This window comes from Odocoileus virginianus, chromosome X (genome assembly GCF_023699985.2).
Source record: "Odocoileus virginianus isolate 20LAN1187 ecotype Illinois chromosome X, Ovbor_1.2, whole genome shotgun sequence".
NCBI lineage: Eukaryota > Metazoa > Chordata > Mammalia > Artiodactyla > Cervidae > Odocoileus > Odocoileus virginianus.
The window spans coordinates 18,468,640-18,489,565 of record NC_069708.1 but is presented as its reverse complement, the minus strand read 5'-3'; the positions used below and the strand labels follow the sequence as shown (position 1 = coordinate 18,489,565).

The 20,926-nt window shown below is 38.9% G+C and overlaps 2 protein-coding genes across 2 annotated transcripts; both read left to right on the top strand.

The window, feature by feature from the left end:
- Positions 1-518: 518 nt before the first annotated feature.
- Positions 519-879, top strand: LOC139033154 (small integral membrane protein 10-like protein 1). The gene has a single exon (XM_070461969.1). It carries the CDS (start codon positions 628-630, stop codon positions 832-834), a length of 207 nt encoding a protein of 68 aa, XP_070318070.1. The 5' UTR covers positions 519-627; the 3' UTR covers positions 835-879.
- A 17,577-nt stretch (positions 880-18,456) lies between these two features.
- Positions 18,457-20,458, top strand: LOC139033125 (germ cell-less protein-like 1). Its single transcript, XM_070461831.1, has one exon. It carries the CDS (start codon positions 18,515-18,517, stop codon positions 20,054-20,056), a length of 1,542 nt encoding a protein of 513 aa, XP_070317932.1. The 5' UTR covers positions 18,457-18,514; the 3' UTR covers positions 20,057-20,458.
- Positions 20,459-20,926: the final 468 nt, after the last annotated feature.

Below are 20,926 nucleotides of genomic sequence, written 5' to 3'. Positions count from 1 at the left end.
GTATGTGACTCTTGTGTTTCTTGATGCCTTTAGAATTCTCTCTTTAATTTTTGCCATTTTAACTATATGTCTTTGTGTATGGGACTCTCTGTGCTTCCTATATATGTACATCTGTTTATTTCTTCAGTTTTGGGGTGTTTTAAGCCATGATTTCCTCAAATTCTCTTTGATTCCTTTCTCTCTCCTCCTTCTTGGACCTTAGTAATTGTGAATATTGTTATGCTTAATGTTGAAACGAAGAAAAGCTAAAAGCAAAAGAGAAAAGGAAAGATATTCCCATTTGAATGCAGAGTTCCAAAGAATAGCCAGGAGAGATAAGAAAGCCTTCCTCAGTGATCAGGGCAAAGAAATAGAGGAAAACAATAGAATGGAAAAGACTAGAGATCTCTTCAAGAAAATTAGAGATACCAAGGGAACATTTCATGCAAAGATGGGCTCGATAAAGCACAGAAAGGGTATGGACCTAACAGAAGCAGAAGAGTGGCGGCTGCGTGAGGCTGGAGTGCGTGCCTGCCGGCTGCTAAGCCCCCGGCCCCTCCAGGTCATCACCATCAGTTGGGGGTCTGCGGGGTCTGCGATCACCCTCGGTTCCAGGCACCGCACCGGGCGAGCGGCAGCATCGCGTCCATGGCCACCGCGGCGGCTCCATCATCTTTGGCCCTCAGGGCCTGGAGCCTGGCTGCGACCTCCAGCTCATACGGGGTCTTCTGCAAGGGGCTTTCCCGCACCCTGCTCACCTTCTTCGAGCTGGCCTGGCAGCTGTGCATGAACTTCCCGTATTTCTACATCGCGGGCTCAGTGGTTCTCAACATCCGCTTGCAGGTACATTTTTAGAGCCCCCGGGATGCCGCCGGCATTCCGGGCATGCATTATGGCCGACTCCCAGGAGGCGCTTCGGCGTCGTGGAGCTCCGGGCGAGGAGTCTCTCTGTCTTGCGAGAGTGCTTGGTCTGCCTCCACCGCTGCGCTCTCACCTCTTCGACGTCTGCTCTCCTCCCAGCCCCTGAACTGGCACCGAGACCTCCCGAGTTTAGGAAGAGGAAATAGCGATTCCGGGAACCGAGAACTTCAGTTAAGACCCACGACAATATTTAAGAAGCTGTGTATCCTTAAAAGCGTGGCGAACAGGATGTATTATAACAAGGGATGGCTTTCAAAACTTTCAGGACAGACGTGTACAAGCTCATGGTCCGTGTTAAATTTTGGGGAGATGAGCACAACTATGGATAGATCAACTAAACAGAAAATGAACAAAGAAACACAAACTTTAAAGGACACAATGGACCAGGTAGACCTAATTGACATCTATAGGACGTTTCACCCCAAAACAATCAACTTCAGCTTTTTCTCAAGTGCACACGGAACGTTCTCCAGAATAGATCACATCCTGGGCCATAAATCTAGTCTTGGTAAATTCAAAAAAACTGAAATCATTCCAGTCATCTTTTCTGACCACAGTGCAGTAAGATTAGATCTCAATTACAGGAAAAAAAAAGTATTAAAAATTCAAACATATGGAGGCTAAACAACACGCTTCTGAATAACCAACAAATCATAGAAGAAATCAAAAAAGAAATCAAAATGTGCATAGAAATGAATGAAAATGAAAACACAACAACCCAAAACCTATAGGACACTGTAAAAGCAGTGCTAAGGGGAAGATTCATAGCATTACAGGCCTACCTCAAGAAACAAGAAAAAAGTCAAATAAATAACCTAACTCTACACCTAAAGCAACTAGAGGAGGAAGAAATGAAGAACCCCAGGGTTAGTAGAAGGAAAGAAATCTTAAAAATTAGGGCAGAAATAAATGCAAAAGAAACTAAAGAGACCATAGCAAAAATCAACAAAGCTAAAAGCTGGTTTTTTGAAAAAGTAAACAAAATTGACAAACCATTAGCAAGACTCATTAAGAAACAAAGGGAGAAGAACCAAATTAACAAAATTAGAAACGAAAATGGAGAGATCACAACAGACAACACTGAAATACAAAGGATCATAAGAGACTACTACCAGCAGCTCTATGCCAATAAAATGGACAACTTGGAAGAAATGGACAAGTTCTTAGAGAAGTATAACTTTCCAAAACTGAACCAAGAAGAAATAGAAGATCTTAACAGACCCATCACAAGCAAGGAAATTGAAACTGTAATCAGAAATCTTCCAGCAAACAAAACCCCAGGACCAGATGGCTTCACAGCTGAATTCTACCAAAAATTTAGAGAAGAGCTAACACCTATCTTACTCAAACTCTTCCAGAAAATTGCAGAAGGTAAACGTCCAAACTCATTCTATGAGGCCACCATCACCCTAATTCCAAAACCAGACAAAGATGCCACAAAAAAAGAAAACTACAGGCCAAGATCACTGATGAACATAGATGCAAAAATCCTTAACAAAATTCTAGCAAACAGAATCCAACAACATAATAAAAAAATCATACAGCATGACCAAGTGGGCTTTATCCCAGGAATGCAAGGATTCTTTAATATCTGCAAATCAATCAATGTAATACACCACATTAACAAATTGAAAGATAAAAGCCATATGATTATCTCAATAGATGCAGAGAAAGCCTTTGACAAAATTCAAATTCATTTATCATTAAAACTCTCCAGAAAGCCGGCATAGAAGGAACATACCTCAACATAATAAAAGCTATATATGACAAACCCACAGCAAGCATCACCCTCAATGGTGAAAAATTGAAAGCATTTCCCCTGAAATCAGGAACAAGACAAGGGTGCCCACTCTCACCACTACTATTCAACATAGTTTTGGAAGTATTGGCCACAGCAATCAGGGCAGAAAAAGAACTAAAAGGAATCCAGATAGGAAAAGAAGAAGTGAAACTCTCTCTGTTTGCAGATAACATGATCCTCTACATAGAAAACCCTAAAGACTCTACCAGAAAATTACTAGAGCTACTCAACGAATACAGTAAAGTTGCAGGATATAAAATTAACACACAGAAATCTCTTGCATTCCTATACACTAACAATGAGAAAACAGAAAGAGAAATTAAGGAAACAATATCATTCACCATTGCAACAAAAAGAATAAAATACTTAGGAGTATATCTACCTAAAGAAACAAAAGACCTATACATAGAAAACTATAAAACACTGATGAAAGAAATCAAAGAGGACACAAACAGATAGAGAAACATACCATGTTCATGGATTGGAAGAATCAATATTGTCAAAATGGCTATACGACCCAAAGCAATCTATAGATTCAATGCAAGCCCTGTCAAGCTACCAACGGTATTTTTCACAGAATTAGAACAAATAATTTCACAATTTCTATGGAAATACAAAAAACCTCGAATAGCCAAAGTAACCTTGAGAAAGAAGAATGGAACTGGAGGAATCAACCTGCCTGACTTCAGACTATACTACAAAGCCACAGTCATCAAGACAGTATGGTACTGGCACAAAGACAGAAATATAGATCAATGGAACAGAATAGAAAGCCCAGAGATAAATCCACGAACCTATGGTCACCTTATCTTCGACAAAGGAGGCAAGGATATACAATGGAAACAAGACAACCTCTTTAACAAGTGGTGCTGGGAAAACTGGTCAACCGCCTGTAAAAGAATGAAACTAGAACACTTTCTAACACCATACACAAAAATAAACTCAAAATGGATTAAAGATCTAAATGTAAGACCAGAAAATATAAAACTCCTAGAGGAGAACATAGGCAAAACACTCTCCGATATAAATCACAGCAGGATCCTCAATGACCCATATCCCAGAATTATAGAAACAAAAGCAAAAATAAACAAATGGGACCTAATCAAACTTAAAACCTTTTGCACAACAAAGGAAACTATAAGCAAGGTGAAAAGACAGCCCTCAGATTGGGAGAAAATAATAGCAAATGAAGCAACAGACAAAGGATTAATCTCAAAAATATACAAGCAGCTCCTCCAGCTCAACTCCAGAAAAATAAATGATGCAACCAAAAATGGGCCAAAGAACTAAACAGACATTTCTCCAAAGAAGACATACAGATGGCACAAAAACACATGAAAAGATGCTCAACATCACTCATTATCAGAGAAATGCAAATCAAAACCAAAATGAGGTACCATTACACGCCAGTCAGGATGGCTGCTATCCAAAAGTCTACAAGCCATAAATGCTGGAGAGGGTGTGGAGAAAAGGGAACCCTCTTACACTGCTGGTGGGAATGCAAATTAGTACAGCCACTATGGAAAACAGTGTGGAGATTTCTTAAAAAGCTGGAAATAGAACTGCCATATGACCCAGCAATCCCACTTCTGGGCATACACACCAAGGAAATCAGATCTGAAAGAGACACGTGCACCCCAATGTTCATCGCAGCACTGTTTATAATAGCCAGGACATGGAAGCAACCCAAATGCCCATCAACAGACGAATGGATGAGGAAGCTGTGGTACATATACACCATGGAATATTACTCAGCCATTAAAAAGAATTCATTTGAATCAGTTCTAATGAGATGGATGAAACTGGAGCCCATTATACAGAGCAAAGTAAGCCAGAAAGATAAAGACCATTACAGTATACTAACACATATATATGGACTTTAGAAAGATGGTAACGATAACCCTATATGCAAAACAGAAAAAGAGACTCAGATGTATAGAACAGACTTGTGGACTCTGGGAGAAGGCGAGGGTGGGATGTTTCAAGAGAAGAGCATCGAAACATGTATATTATCTAGGGTGAAACAGATCACCAGTCCAGGTAGGGTGCATGAGACAAGTGCTCGGGCCTGGTGCACTGGGAAGACCCAGAAGGATCGGGTGGAGAGGGACGTAGGAGGGGGGAACACGAGGGGGAATACATGTAAATCCATGGCTAATTCATTTCAATGTATGACAAAAACCACTGCAATGATGTAGAGTAATTAGCCTCCAACTAACAAAGATAAATGGAAAAAAAATAAAATAAATATTAACAGCAAAAAATAAATAAATAAATAAAAATCATCTAAAGAAGGGAAAAAAAATAACAGAAGCAGAAGATATTAGGAAGAGGTGGCAAGAATACACAGAAGAACTGTACAAAAAAAGATCTTCACGATCCAGATAATCACAATGCTGTGATCACTCACCTAGAACCAGACATGCTTGAATGTGAAGTCAAGTGGGCCTTAGAAAGCATCACTACGAACAAAGCTAGTGGAGGCGATGGAATTCCAGTTGAGCTATTTCAAATCCTGAAAGATGATGCTGTGAAAGTGCTACACTCAATATGCCAGCAAATTTGGAAAACTCAGCAGTGGCCACAGGACTGGAAAAGGTCCATTTTCATTCCAATCCCTAAGAAAGGCAATCCCAAAGAATACTCAAACTACTGCACAATTGCACTCATCTCACATGCTAGTAAAGTAATGCTCAAAATTCTCCAAGCCAGGCTTCAGCAATACGTGAACCGAGAACTTCCAGATGTTCAAGATGGTTTTAGAAAAGGCAGAGGAACCAGAGAGCAAATTGCCAATATCCGCTGGATCATCAAAAAAGCAAAAGAGTTCCAGAAAAACATCTATTTCTGCTGTATTGACTACGCCAAATATTTTTTCCACAATAAACTGTGGAAAACTCTGAAGGAGATGGGAATACAAGACCACCTGAACTGCCTCTTGAGAAACCTTTATGCAGGTCAAGAAGCAACAGTTGGAACTGGACATAGGACAACAGACTGGTTCCAAATAGGAAAAGGAGTATGTCAAGGCTGTATATTGTCACCCTGCTTATTTAACTTATATGCAGAGTACATCATGAGAAACGCTGAGCTGGAAGAAGCACAAGCTGGAATCAAGATTGCCGGGAGAAATATCAATAACCTCAGATATGCAGATGACACCACCCTTATGGCAGAAAATGAAGAGGAACTAAAAAGCCTCTTGAGGAAAGTGAAAGAGGAGAGTGAAGAAGTTGGCTTAAAGCTTAACATTCAGAAAACTAAGATCATGGCATCTGGTCCCATCACCTCATGGGAAATAGATGGGGAGACAGTGGAAACAGTGTCAGACTTTATTTTTTTGGACTCCAAAATCACTGCAGATGGTGATTGCAGCCATGAAATTAAAAGACGCTTGCTCCTTAGAAAGAAAGTTATGACCAACCTAGATAGCATATTAAAAAGCAGAGACATTACTTTGCCAACAAAGGTCCATCTGGCCAAGGCTATGGTTTTTCCAGTGGTCATGTATGGATGTGAGAGTTGGACTGTGAAGAAAGCTGAGCGCCGAAGAATTGATGCTTTTGAACTGTGGTGTTGGAGAAGACTCTTGAGAGTCTCTTGGACTGCAAGGAGATCCAACCAGTCCATCCTGAAGGAGATAAGTCCTGGGTGTTCATTGGAAGGACTGATGCTGAAGCTGAAACTTCAATACTTTGGCCACCTCATGCAAAGAGTTGAGGCATTGGAAAAGACCCTGATGCTGGGAGGGATTGGGGGCAGGAGGAGAAGGGGACGACAGAGGATGAGATGGCTGGACGGCATCATCGACTCGATGGGCATGAGTTTGAGTAAACTCCGAGAGTTTGTGATGGACAGGGAGGCCTGGTGTGCTGCGATTCATGGGGTCACAAAGAGTCGGACACGAGTGAGCAACTGAACTGAACTGAACTGAACTGAAGTGAGAGGAATGTTCATGTGTCTCCTCTCTTTTCCTGTTCTTGTCGATTTGCCTACTCAGAAGGTCTTCCAATACATCTTGGAAGATCACTGGACTTGTTGTAGGCCACGTGGTTTCAGTTCAGATCTTCCCTTGCTCCTGCAAGTACTTGTTCTCAAAGACTACAGTATACCCTAAAGTGCACAGTCTCAGGTTAATTGCGGGATTTTGATCCACTGCACATGCTACTTCCAGGGTGATTCTGCCTTCTTTATTTACTCAATCTTCTGCTTTGATTTTTTTGACCCACTTATGGCTTGCAAGTCTTTCTCCAGTGTATGATCTCGATCCTGACACAAGGGGCCCAGAGTGGCCACTTATTCGGGCTTATTTGCTCAGCTGTACTGTGAAAAGGGAGGAATACTAGAAACACTCCCAGCATGTGTGGGAATCGCTTTCTGTGACTGGACCACACGAGGGTTCACCACAGCCCAAGATGGGCTGTGCATCTACCAGGGAAGTTGGTCCTGTTTTGGGGGACCCTCAGCAGAGATAAGCTGTTTGGGCTCCTAGCTAGGCCATGCAGGGGTTGCCACAGTCTTAGGTGTGTCATGTACTTCCCCAGGGGAGCTGGTCTTGCATTGTGACATGTTTATCAGATCCAAGACACTGAGGACACCAAGAAGCCATGGGACACCCAAGGGAGCTAATGGCTTGGCAGTAGATACGATCTCTGGGTCTAAGACTGTAGAGGTCCCTTGCCTTGCATCTCTGGCAGTTGTGCACCTGCCTCTCTGGCTCTGGGGACACAGACCACAGCTAGATCGCCCCCTTTTGTATTCACTAGGGCATGGTCCTTTGTTCTGTGAGCCTGTCAGAAGTTAGAGTGCAGCATTAGAAGCTTCCTGTGTGAGTAATCTTTTGTTTCTCTGCCAGTCCCAGGATTTTCACTCTGCTGTGTCACATTAGCCCCCCCAGACTATCTTCATGGCATTCAGCCCCAATCCTTTGCCTAAGTACTGGTCCCCACAGCCTGAGCCTCTGCACCCAACCCCCACTAGCTGCGGGCGGATGCAAGTGTATAAATTGCTTCTGAGCTGGAAATTGCCATTGGGCTCAATCTCTGGCTAAATCACACCACTCAGCCAAAAAACAATTACTGCAAATTACAGTTCTAAATATGATAGCCCCCAAAATAACAGCTAAATAATGTGGGACAGGAGTAAAATCATTATGACCTCATAGTAAGGAAATAATCCTTTACCAGTTTCAATAAAATTGCTAATTATAAAAATATTGTTACTTTATATTATTTCAAAATTATAAAACTATTTATTAAATGATACCACAAAAAAGTGAATCAACAGCTACAAATTAGAAAATGGACTATAAGATACATATTACAAAGGACTGTTATTGAGAACACATAGTACATTTTATCACAATCATAAGGAAAAAGCAGACAATTCAATAAGAAGTTTGACAAAAAGACTTGGACAGAGAATTCACAAAAGAAGGGGCTCCATGTATTCCCCATGTCAATGTATGGCAAAAACCACTACAATATTGTAAAGTAATTAGCCTCCAACTAATAAAAATAAGTGGGAAAAAAATTAAAAAATAAAAACAAAAAAAAGAAGGGACTCCAGCAGTGTATAAACATATGATAAAGTGCTCAACATCACTAATCAAAGAAACACAAAGTTAAAGCACAAGAGTTTATATCATTTACAGACAACCATGTTAACTGAACTTAAAGTGTTGCAATACCATGCTTTGTCAAAGATGTGGTACAAAAGCAATTCTCAAAAACATCTGGTGGGAATGAAAATCTTACAATTGCTTTGGAAAACAGTTTGGCATTATCTTTCATATGTAAAGATACTTATGATGAAACTTACATCAATTTTATTCATAATATCTTACAAATTTAAGTAACCCAAATGTCTATAAATATTACAATGGATAAATTTGTTGCATTATTTTCATATAATGGATTATCTTACAGGAATGAACCTGAAGCAAATGCAGTGCAACCTCTTGATTTACTCTTTAGAAGTTTAATGTTAAATGAAAGATCATAAAAAATACATACATTGTGATTCTGTTTGTATAAATCTCAAAAACAGACAAACATTTTTATTATTTAAGGATGCACAAGTAGGTTGGTAAAACCATTAAAACTGAAGGAAAATGATAGCTATAAAATTCAGGATAGACAATACTTCTTTAGTAGGCGAGAGACAGATGTCATTGGGAATGAACAGATATAGGGAAGGCTTCTAGTGGTATTCTCAATGTTCTATTTCTTGACCAGAGTGGTTGTTACTTTCTGTCTTCTTCATTTTTCGGTATATGTATTACATTTCACAATAAAAGTTGCTTCTGAAAAAGAAGAAATATGTCAAAGAGAGAAAAAGGAGTAAATAGAAATGATGACTTGATTGTTGTTGTTCGGTCACTCAGTCATATCTGACTCTGCAACCTCATGGATTGCAGAATGCAGGGCTCCTCTGTCCTCTACCATCTCCCAGAGTTTGCTCAAATTCATGTACATTGAGTTGGTCATGCTATCTAATCATTTCATCCTCTGCAATCCTCTTGTCCTTTTGCCTTTCCCAACATCAGTCTTCCCCAATTAGTCAGTTCTTTGCATCAAGTGGCCAAAGTATTGGAGCTTCAGTGTCAGTCCTTCCAATGAATATTCAGAGTTGATTTCCTTTAGGATTGACTGGTTTGATCTCGTTGCAGGCCAAAGGATTCTCAAGAGTCTTCTCCAGCACAATTTCCCTGCGGGCAAGGAACTCTCAAGAGTCTTCTCCAGCACAACAATTCAAAACAGATTTTTTTTAAAAAAGGGGAAAGTTTTTAATTTTTTTTAACCCACATATTTTTTCCCTTTAAACTGTGATTTTCTCCTGTGCTAAGGTTTTTATAAAGAGATTTTTTATCATTTGGTTACCTTTATATTTTACCATTTCTTCTTTAAATTGGAAAATTTTTTGTCTTCTCAAAAGACAATTTGTGATATTTCAGATTGCTCCCCAAGAGGTAGTTTCTCCTTCCAATTTACATCCAAAGGGATTTAAAAACAATGCAGCCCCCTGCCTGGACCTAAGCTAAACCCCATCTTTTATGGTAGAAAAATGGAAACTTTGGTTTTTAAGTGCACAACCAAACTCCTAAAATAAAGTGAGCAGTTAGAGCTTCTTGGTATATACCCTTTCCTTGTCTTTTTTCTTTGGCTTTTTCTTTTTCCTAAATTACTTTTCCCCTCCTATTCTCTACAAATTCACCAGCCCCCAAATTTTTCAACACATTTTCCCAAAGGGCTTTTTCCTATCTTGATAGCTAAAAATCAATAATTTACCTCAAGTTCACAGATTAAATTGATAGACCACTATTATAACTTTTTTACTTTTTTTGAAATAGAAACTTTTTTAAAAACACTGTCTATGTGAATTTTTTTAAAAGGTAAATCCCATATAAGAATTTTTGTTCTGTGTTTTTTTAGATTATTTTGTTTGAAACCATATTAATTTAAAATTTTCTTTTTTTATGTTTTTTCCAAATTGTTTTGGGGAAATTCGGGACCTTATAGACCAGGGTGAAGACTGCCCCTCCCAGGGCAGTCCTTTCTTAGCAATTACAAAGGTTTTAGCAAAAGAATGCCTTTTACAACAAAGAAAACCAAATACTGTCTATAGTTTTTAAAAACCCCCCTCCTTATCTAAGTTTCAAAATATCAAATCAATTTTTCCTCTCCTTTAAAATCATCCCAGGGCTAGGAAAACAAGATGACTAGAGATCACTTCTCTACCCCAAAGCCCACGGGAATTTTGTTGAAACTACCTAACATAAACTTTTTTCCCTCCACAGTCCCTTCCCTTTCCAACAAAATTTTCCAACACGGCCCTCTTTTCTTACTTTCCCCCTTTTCTTGTTTTCCCTGCCACCGCCCAAAACCTACCACTTTCCTAGTGATTTCTTTTGGGGAAAGGGCAGTGACCATTTCCGGGGACATGTGAGGGGAAATAAACTTCTTCCTCTCAAGCCTTATTCTCTTTTTCCTCCTGTCCCAAATTGGCTGTGTCACATGGGGGCAACATGCATGTTTTTTTGAACAAAAATGTATCATAATCCTTATAAAACTCCAAAAAACGGGGAATTTTTCCTTTTTAAAAAGGGTTTTTCATGATCAAAAATCATCAAGAAATTTTTTCAGGTCTAGATTTTTGATCAACCATATCTTTGTCCTTCAGTCCTCTCTAAAAATTTTTTGAAAAAAAACCCATTTGTAAGTAAAAAAAACCAACAAGCTCTTAATATTATAAAAAAATTTGGGAAAGGGGTTTTGCCTTTTGATAAAAATTTTCCCAAGTTTCTTTTAAAAGGGAAAAGAAATCTGTTTCATTTGGATTATAAAAAAAAGGGCAGAGTTTTACCCATTGCCTGAAAAAACTAAAAGAAAAAAATCTGATTTAATAGGTTTATAAAAAACGGGCAAGTTTAATCATTCCTAAAATTTTATGCAAAAGGGAAAGGTTCTAGTCCATATCCCAAATAAAAATTTGGGAAAGCAAAGGTTTGGGCAAAAATGGTAGATGTTGTTACACTTTATATTTTAAATTCCCAGAAAGCTCACAGTGCTTTGGGGATTTCAATTTGCTATATCTAAACCCAAACTACTTTTAAACTTTGAAATTACTATATTTATTTTAAAAAAAATATATTTTACATATTTTTATAAATATATAACATTATAAAATTTTTTTATGTTTTTACGGGTTACTTTATACATTGGTGCTGAAAGTTTATTGCTTCGGGTTGTGTCAGACCCTTTGTAAACCCATGGATGTAACCTCCCGGGCTCCCTGCCCCGGAAATTTCTCCAGGCAAAATACTGATTTGGATTCCAGGGGACTTTCCCAAATCCAGGGATCAAACCCACACCCTCTTAAACATTTTCCTGCAGTGGCTGGGGGGTTTTTCACCTAAAACCCCACCTGAGAAGCCTATATAAGCTAAAAACTATTTATCACCATGATTATGAAAAATATATACTGTTGGGCTTTTTTCCAGTGACTTTTTTAAATTTAAACACTTTTTGCCCTTTCTGTATGCCCCTCATTCTTTACTCTCATCAGATTATTTTCCTGCCCCCCTCCCCTTCCAAACCCTACCAATACCCAAACTCATTTTACAAGCTCTTAATTTTTTACCCCCCTTTTTAAAGGGTTTTCTCTCAGTACCCCCATTTTCACAGTTTTACCCCTTTCTTTTAACACTCCTTACCAGGGTTTCCCCTGATAGCTCAGTTGATAAAAAATTTCCACCTCAATCCCGGGAGACCCCATTTCGATTCCCATCAGCAAATCTGCGGGAGAAGGGATAGGTTTACCTACCCCCAATTTTTGGGGTTTTTCCCTTTTTCCCTCAGCGGGTAAAGAATTTTCCTGCAATTGGGAGACCTACATTCAATCCCGGGGTTTGGGAAGTTTCCCCCCGGGAAAAGGGAAAGGCACCCGTTCCAGTATTCTGCCGGGAAATTTCCCAGGGACTGTATTGGGCCCAGGGGTTCCCAAAAGTCAAAAGTAAATTGGACGACTTTTTTTTTTTCACTTCTTCAAGAAACAATAAAAATTTAAGCCATCAAAATACAGTTGGGGAAAAAGACCTAAAAACAAGAATAAATCACAAAAAGAATGACTCTCCATGAGAAAAATTTGGTAGACCTAAAAATGCTGCCCTGAACTAAGGCAAATATTTTTTACCGGGGGAAAATTTTAAAAATGACCCTTTGTAAACTGGCCACCTGATTACAAAGACTGACTCATTAGAAAAACCCTCCCCCTACAAAAAAATTGGGGGCCCGGAGGAAAAGGGGGTATGACAGAGGATGAGATGGCGGGATGGCATCACCAACCCCGGGAACATGAGTTTAAGCAACCCCAAAGAGGGTGAAGAACGGGGAACCCCGGCACGCTCCAGTCCATGGAGTTGCAAAGAGTCAGAGATGACTGGGGCAACTTTTTACGCAACATGTAAGATTAATTTTTAGTGAATTCTTCACTCTACCACAGACTATTCTTTCATCTATCATCAAAATTAAAAACAAGGCCTACTCAAAGGAAGGGCTACTTGGGTTGCACCCCCAAAATCAAGGGATGGGAAAGAGCCCGCTGAGGGGCCAACCAAGAAAGTGGTTAATGCAAATGTTAGCCAAATTTTTAAGAAATAACTAGCCCTGAGCACTTTCCCTTATAAAAAAAATTTCCATAGTTACAAAGGGCCCAATTTTTGGACATGCAACTGTGGAGAAACAATGTATCTCAATGAAAGGAACCTTTTAAAAAAAAAAAAAAAAGACATTTTTGAAGATGTTCAAAGACAAAAAAGTTTTTACTAACTTTGAAAATAAAAGGTTTATTTCATAAAAGCTGGCATAATTTAGGTTTGTAATGAAAAGCTATCAAAAAAAATCATTCATTAAATAACTTTTGAAAAAGTAAAATTCTTTTGTTTCAACAAAAAATTTAATAAACATCTAGCATACCCCTTCAGTTGCTGGTTTTGACAGTGAATGAAGCAAACAAACACTGTTCTTTTAAAAAAACAATCTTAAATGCTGTTTCATTGCTTCTGTCCCTGCTTATTTTTCCCTACTTTTTGGGAGGTAAGAGGCATTGTCCAACGGGGGAAAGGGGAAAAAAGGAGCTTGGGGCTGGTTTAAAGGGGAAAGCAAAACCCACACAAACAACAGCTAAGAAGGAGGGGAAAACATCATGAAACCCAAATCATTTTCACTCTTTATGGGCCCCCACTGTACCGTTTGCCTGGCTTATTTTAAGATACTATCTGTAAAAAATCAATTTTCCCAAAGACAACCTATGGGAGAATATTTTTAAATTACTTTTTAGAAATTATGCATGCAAAATACATGTGAAATTTTTTGTTTGAAAAAATCTGGCTTATTTTGTAATTTTTTTGTATAATCTTCGGTCTTTTCAAATTATGAGAATTTAAAAATGCATTAAAATTTCAATTTTTTAAGTTAAATAAGACTTAACCAATGAAAAATTTAGCTAAAAAATATAGAAAAATTTTTTACCCAAATTTTCAGATAAGGAAAACCCCTTTCAAAGCAAGATGCAAAATCAATTTTTTGGAAAAAATCAAATTTTGCTTTTTATAATTAAAATATCTTTACAAAAAAAAAAATTCCCAAAAAAATTTTATAATATAAAAAATTATATAATTTTTTTTTTTTTCCCTTTTTCATTAATTTCCCTTTGGGGTTCTAAAGGGCAAGAAGGGCGGGTAGTTTTTTTCCCAACCCCTTCTCCGTGGACCACTTTTTATCAAAACCCTCCATCAAACCTTTTCATTTTGGGGGGGCCCTAAATGGAAAGGGCCCTAATATTCACTGAGTTAGAAACATTGTGCCCCCATGGGGATAAGTTTTTTTTAGTTTTCTGTGGTTGGGGTTTTTCATTCTGTCTACCCTCTGATGGAAAAAAGATAGGGGGTTTTAAGGAAGTTTTTTTGGGGGGGAAGGAAAAGGGGAAGGGTAAAACTGGGTTTTTGCTTTTGGGGGCAGGGCCAGCTCATTAAAATCTTTAAACCCAAATTTTTCTGTTTATGGGTGGGACTGTTTCCCCCCTCTTTATTTGGCCTGATTTCCAAACTATAAATTGGGAGTTAATGCACAAAAGGGGTGACCTCCTACAAAGGCCCTTAGCCAGCATGCCAGGGCTCCAGGACTTTTTGGTAGCCCTTGGCCCTGACCCATGGCAGGCCCAAACTGTAAATTTCCACACCCCCATTTGACCCCTCCTGGACACTCACGGGAAAAGTCGGTTTCAGCCCATTTTTGCAAAGTCACTGCTCCTTTCTCCTGGTTACATAAGGTTTTGTTGGCCCTTAAAAAGTCTTTCCCCTTTAAGGTTCTAAAGCCCTTTTTTGCTGGACCCCCGGTTGGGAAACCTTTTGGGGGCCCTGGAACTTTTGAAACAGTAAAAGGGAACTTTTTTGGGCATAATTGTTCTCCATTTCGGGGGTCATGGGTTTTGGGTTGGCCCCTTTAGGGGGGGTTAAGACAGCCTCCTCAAAGAGGATTATGCCAAAACGGCACCCCCCAAATCTGCTGAAAAACCAAAATTCCTGGTCCCCGGGGCAGGTCACTGCTAACCCAGGCTCCACAGGAGACACCCCAAACCCTCAAAAGCGGCCCTGGTTTGGTCTCTTAGGGGAGTCTTTGCCCCTTTTCCCCTCAGTCCTGGTGAAACACAAGGTTTTTGTTTGCCCCTCCGAGCGTCTCTACTGGGTCTGAGACTTAATTTTAAAATTGCAACGGGCCCCTCCTACGTTTTTGTTGGGGCTTCCCCTTTCCCTTTTTAGACCCGGGGTATTTTTTTTGGGGGGATTCAAAAATTCTCTTGTTGAGGGTTATTCAGCAGAAAAGTTGCCTTTTTTGGGTGTTTCTTACGGGAAAAGGATAAAACAAATGCCCCTTCCCTATTTCCACCACCCTTACATTGCAGAAGTAACATAAAATTGGTAAACCATTTTAAAAATATTTAAAAACATTTTTCTTAAAAACTAAAAAAGGGGCCCAAAAAGGGGGGCATTGGGGGGAGCTTTATATTTCAGCAAAGAGGGGCACAAAAAAAGGACAAAAACCCACTTTGGACCTAAAAGAAGCAGAAGATAAAAAGAAGAGGGGGGAAAGAAAAAACACAGAACAATCAAAAAGATCTAATAACCCAGATAACCATGATGGTTGATCATTTAAAACCTACAGCCAGAACATTTTGGGGGTAAAAAGCCCCAAGTGAGCCATGGGAAGCATCACTGCTAAAAAAACTGTAGGGGTGAGGGAATCCCAGCTGAGTTATTTAAAATCCGAAGAAAAAATGCGTTAACGTTCCAACACTCAATACGCCAGCAAACTTTGGAAAACTAAGTAGGGACCACGGGGCCCGGGAAAAAAATCAGTTTCCCTTTCCAAAATCCTAAAAAAGGGGGAAAAGGGGTCAAAGAATTTTTTCAAGCTACTGACATTTTACCCATCTCACCTCTGGGAAAGTAATGCTCAAAATTCCAAAGCCAGGCTTCAACAGTATTGAATTGGAACTTCCAATGTTCAAGCTGAATTTAAAAGGGGTAGAGAAATTAGGGCCCAAATTGGCAACATCCAGGGGATCCCAGAAAAAGAAAGAATTAATAAAAAATCTACTTCTGCATCTTTGATTTTCATTGATGCTTCCGAGGCTTTGGGCGGGGTGGATCAAAAACAAAAAGGGAAAATTCTTTTAAGGGTGGGAATACCAACCACATTAATAACCCCCGCCTCTTGAAAACTGTTGCAGATTAAAAAGCAACAGTTTTAAAACCCGCTATTGAACAATGGACTGGGTTTCCCAAATTGGGGGGAAAAGGGGTATAAAAAGGCGTATATTGGGCACACCCGAAAATTTTTTTAAAATTATAATTTCCCAAATAAAATCATGCAAATTTTTAGGCTGCATGAAGCATAAGTTGAAATCAAGATTGCTGACAGAAAATCAATAGCCTCAACATGCAGTGAAAACAATTCTTATGGCAAAAGTGAAGAGTAACTAAAAACCTCTTGGGGGAGGTGAAAGAGGAGAGTGAAAAAGCGGCTTTAAAAATCAATAAATTTAAAAAAAAAAAATCATGGCACCATCCATCACTTCATGGCAAATAGATAGGGAAACAATGGAAACAGTGACAGACTTTTTTTTTTCTTGGGGGTCCAAAATCCCTGGGAGATGGTGACTGGGAGCCAGAAATTAAAAACACTTTTTTTCTCCTTGGAAGGAAAGCTAAAAAACCAACCTAGACAGCATATTAAAAAGCAGAAATATAAATTTGCTGACAAAATTCTAAATAGTAAAAGCTATGATTTTTCCCGTAGTTTATGTATGGATGTGAGAATTGACCATAAAGAAGGCGAGTGCCAAAAAAGTTGATTTCTTTTTTAACTGTGGGGTTTGGGAGAAGACTCTTCCAGAGTCCTTCAGACAGCAAGGGGGATTTAAATCATCAATCCCCAAAAAGGGAAACATCCCTTTAATATTTTCCTTTTGGGAAAGGGCTAATGCTGAAAAAGAAGCTCTAAAAACTTTGGGGCCCCCTGATGCGAAAAGCCAACTCATTAAAAAACCCTGGGGCCCGGAAAGATTGAAAAGGGAGGAAAGGGGAAAAAAGGAAAGGCAAGGACGGATGGTTTGAATGGCATCTCTGATTTAATGGACAAAGAGTTTGGGGCAAACTCCCCGGAAAATGGTGAAAAGAGGGGAAAAGCCTGGTGTGCGGGGGTCTAAAGGGGTCACAAAAAGTTGGACACGACGAGTGACTGAACAACAAAAAAATATAAATTTTTAAAAAATTTTTTATTTTTTATAGGGATATATGCTACATATGGGCTTCCCAGTGGGAATTTGTAAATAAAGAACCCCCCAGGGCCCAAATTTAGGAAAAGTTTAAAAGATCAGGTTTGAAAACCCGGGTCAGACAGATGCCCTGGAGGGAAATCATGGCAACCCCCCTCCCGTATTCTCGCCTGGAGAATTTCCCCAAAAAAAACAGAGGGGCCTGCTGTGCTTTTGGGCCATAGGTCATAAAAGGGGACACACTGAAGGGACTTTTATCATGCAAACCATACATTTTGTGTAATCTTTTAACAAGCAAAAAACATTTGGGCATTTACTAAGGAGAAAAAGGGATATAAATACAGAAAATAAACCCTTTTCCCCGGGAGCTCAAACAGTAAAAAAATCGGCCCCCCCCCATTTCAGGGTCGGGGTTTTTAAACCCTGTGTCAGGAATTTCCCTGGAGAAAAGGGAAAAGGCAACCCACCCCCATTTTCTTGCTTGGAAATTTTTATGGGCAAGAGACCCTGGGAGGTTACAGTCCTGGGGGCACAGAGTTGGACATGATCAAATGACTAAAAATTTTTTTTGGGGGTTCTTTTATGGGTCAGACATTTCAAAAAATGCCCAAAAAATGTTGGAGGGCCAGGGGTTTGATCCCCGGTTCCCGGAAGATCCCCTGGAGAAGGAAAAGGCTACCCACTCCGTATTCTTTCCCCGAGAATCCCATGGACAAAAAGCCTGGCAGGTAAAAGTCCATAAGGGTTTCAAAAAATTTGACAGGGGTTATGACTAAACTTTTCAAAAAAATTTTTCATAAAAACACCATGAAAAAAATGTAATTTTTTATAAAAAAATTAACAAAGAATAGAAGATGATCCTTTTTCAGAAAAAAATTTTAAAATCTCCTTTTTTCTCTATTGGGTTTTTTCAAAATTATAAAATATAACCCAAAAAAAAATATGAATAAAATAATATGGGATAAACACACATACATCAAAAAAAAATTTTGCCTTCTCTGTAATGAAAGAGGAATAAAGGATAATTAAACCACTTCATCTTTTTTAAAAATTTCTAAAAGTTTAAGGTTTGATGATTTTATTCAACAGCGACAGTTGAGGAAAAAAAATTTTCCCCCTTTCAGTAGGGAAAAGTGAATATGTACACTCTTTTAAAACGGGGATCCAAAAGCCTTTTTATTCAGTCATTTCCTTTAAAAGGGAAAACTTTTCAAGGGAAAAACCTTTGGGGGCAAGGGGGCCCGAACGAACAATAGGCTAACGGGAAAAAAAGACTGGAGGGGGGGGGGGGCCACAGGAAGGAGGGGGGTGGGGCAGACCAAAGAAGAATGCAGAGCCCCCACTGTGACTTTTGGGGTGGTGCCCAAAATCTCCAAGGGAAACTAGGGGCCCAAAACAAGGGGGCGGGGCCCCAGCAATGCTGTGGCAGGGAAGTCTCAACAACAGTCTCTCTACGGGCTCTAAGAGCCTTTATCTATGGGGCTCTTGAACAGTCGGATTCTGCAATGCAGGGAATTCAGCACAGAGGAACCGCAGCAGCCAGAACCCCAGGCAGGCCCCAGTTATGTGTCTGGGCCAGAACCCCAGGCAGGCCCCAGTTATGTGTCTGGAAGCCGCAAACGCAAACGGAGCACCGGTCCCGGCTTGGGCCCAGAGTCTGAGAGGAGCCACACATTTCTAGACCAGGAGGAGGATCTACAGCAAGTCGTCTGTACAAGCCAGGGTAAAAAAGTTAAGATCACATCTGAGCATGCTTACCAAACTTTATTTTTAAATGGGGAAGCCAGTGACATTAAAATCCGTGCTCTGGGGAAAGTATGGTGTTTACACAAAATGTTTTTACGTCAGTCGAACTACTTTGTTACAATGTTTAGAGATTCTTGGGAAGAATGTCCCGAAGATATTATTGACCTGGAGATTAATGACCAGAATATAAATGTAGACTCCTTGGATTTTGTATTAGGCTGGTTGTATAGGAATGAATATGTCTTTATTGAGCCCCTTCAAGTTCTAGGAGTTTTGGCAACTGCATGCCTGTTTCAAGTAGAGGACCTAATTCAGCAGTGTGATACGACCATGGAGGAAACAATTAATGTGAAAACTGTATGTAGCTTCTATGGGGCAGCAGAGACCTATGGGTTACATTCTGTAAAGACAGGGTGCTTTGAATGGCTTCTCCACAATCTGATGACTCATCCAAGTGTTGAACTTTACAAAGAACTCAGTATAGATCTTATGAATATGGTCATTTCTTCCCCTAATTTATTCGTAATGCAAAAGGAAATCGATATATATACTACACTTAAACAGTGGATGTTCCTCCGCCTTAACCCAGGTTGGAAAGGCACAGTGAGACAGCTTTTGCTTAAGGCAAACAACTGGTTTTCCATGCACAGGGAACAGAGTGCAAGCATGTCCTTTCTTGAAACTGAACAAGGCATAGCATTTCAACCAGTATTTAAAAATTTGAGGTTTCATCATATCCTCTGCGACCTGGCCTCCACAAGAGCTATTGAACAAGATGCTCTAATACCTTCAGAATGGTTATCGTGTGTTTATAAACAACAATGGTTTACCTTGCTTAGAGCACAACAATACAGGGAGATTGGTCCTAGAGACATCAGTGTAACCGAACTTGAAGAATATAGCATGAGATGTGGCAAAAAGATTGTCAGAGATGGAAAATACTCCTGGAAGTGGTCTGGTTACAACTTTGGTGTTCATTTGTATGTCATCTACACCAACCATTATATAATTTTCAAACGAAGTGCTTTCAGTAAGCCACATGGTGGCTCCATCTGTTTACAACCTCAAAGAAATATTGCATTCAGATTAACTTTGGTATATTTTGATTCTAATGGAAAACTGAGCTTCAGGAAAACAACTGGTTATAAAATCCTTACCTTTGAAAAGAACGAGGAAATAATTGTAATGAAACTGAATAGCATACCTTTGAGCTTCCCTTTATATATATTCTGCAATTTCCTGTTTATGTCATTAGAAAATCCAGGAAATTGATGATATTGTCAATTAGGCTAATTTAGCATTTTGAAAACTTCTGGTGTCTCACTTCATTTAATGGCCCTACTGTTAAACACAATAAAGATGAACAATAGCAAAAGAAAATAACATTTTGAATGTGGAAACTATCATAAATTACTATCTTCATTTCATTTCTATCTATCTGTGAAGAAAAAGTTCAATTTCAAGGAAATATCTGTGAAACCGAATAATCACTGATGAAACCAAAAAGACATCTTTTGCTTTTCATTTACTATCAACAGCCATGCTCCAAATGGAAATAATAGATTACATTTCCAAGAAACCAAAAAGAAATTAACTTGTTGGATAAATTTTACCCTAACAAATATTGAGACAAAATAAAGAATTCTCTTCCTTGCTAAAATGATTGTGCAAATGTAGCTTTATTTGAAGCACTATATTATAGAAGAAAATAAATCACAAAGTAAGACCTGAGATTAGAGATTCTTTTTTGATTTCTGTAATATAGAGTTACAAATTATCAGACAATGTCAGGTTTTACAATGTGACATATATGTATCATATGTTAATATAATAATACATGCTATATGTCATTATATATAATAATTACATAGTATATAAATATGTAGTACTATTCCATATAATTTTATATATTAAATACATACAAATAACATTATATATGTATATATACATATATGCACATATATATTTATAAGTTTGCAAAGTTCAAAGAGATAATTTTTGAAATGGCTAACTAGGCACTATAGACTAAAATGGATTTCCACAAACATCATTCATTCCTATGAATATGTAGATATCAGTAATCTCAAAGTACCTTCTTCATTCTTTCTGTTTGTTTTTATATTCTTTATATTCATACTTCTC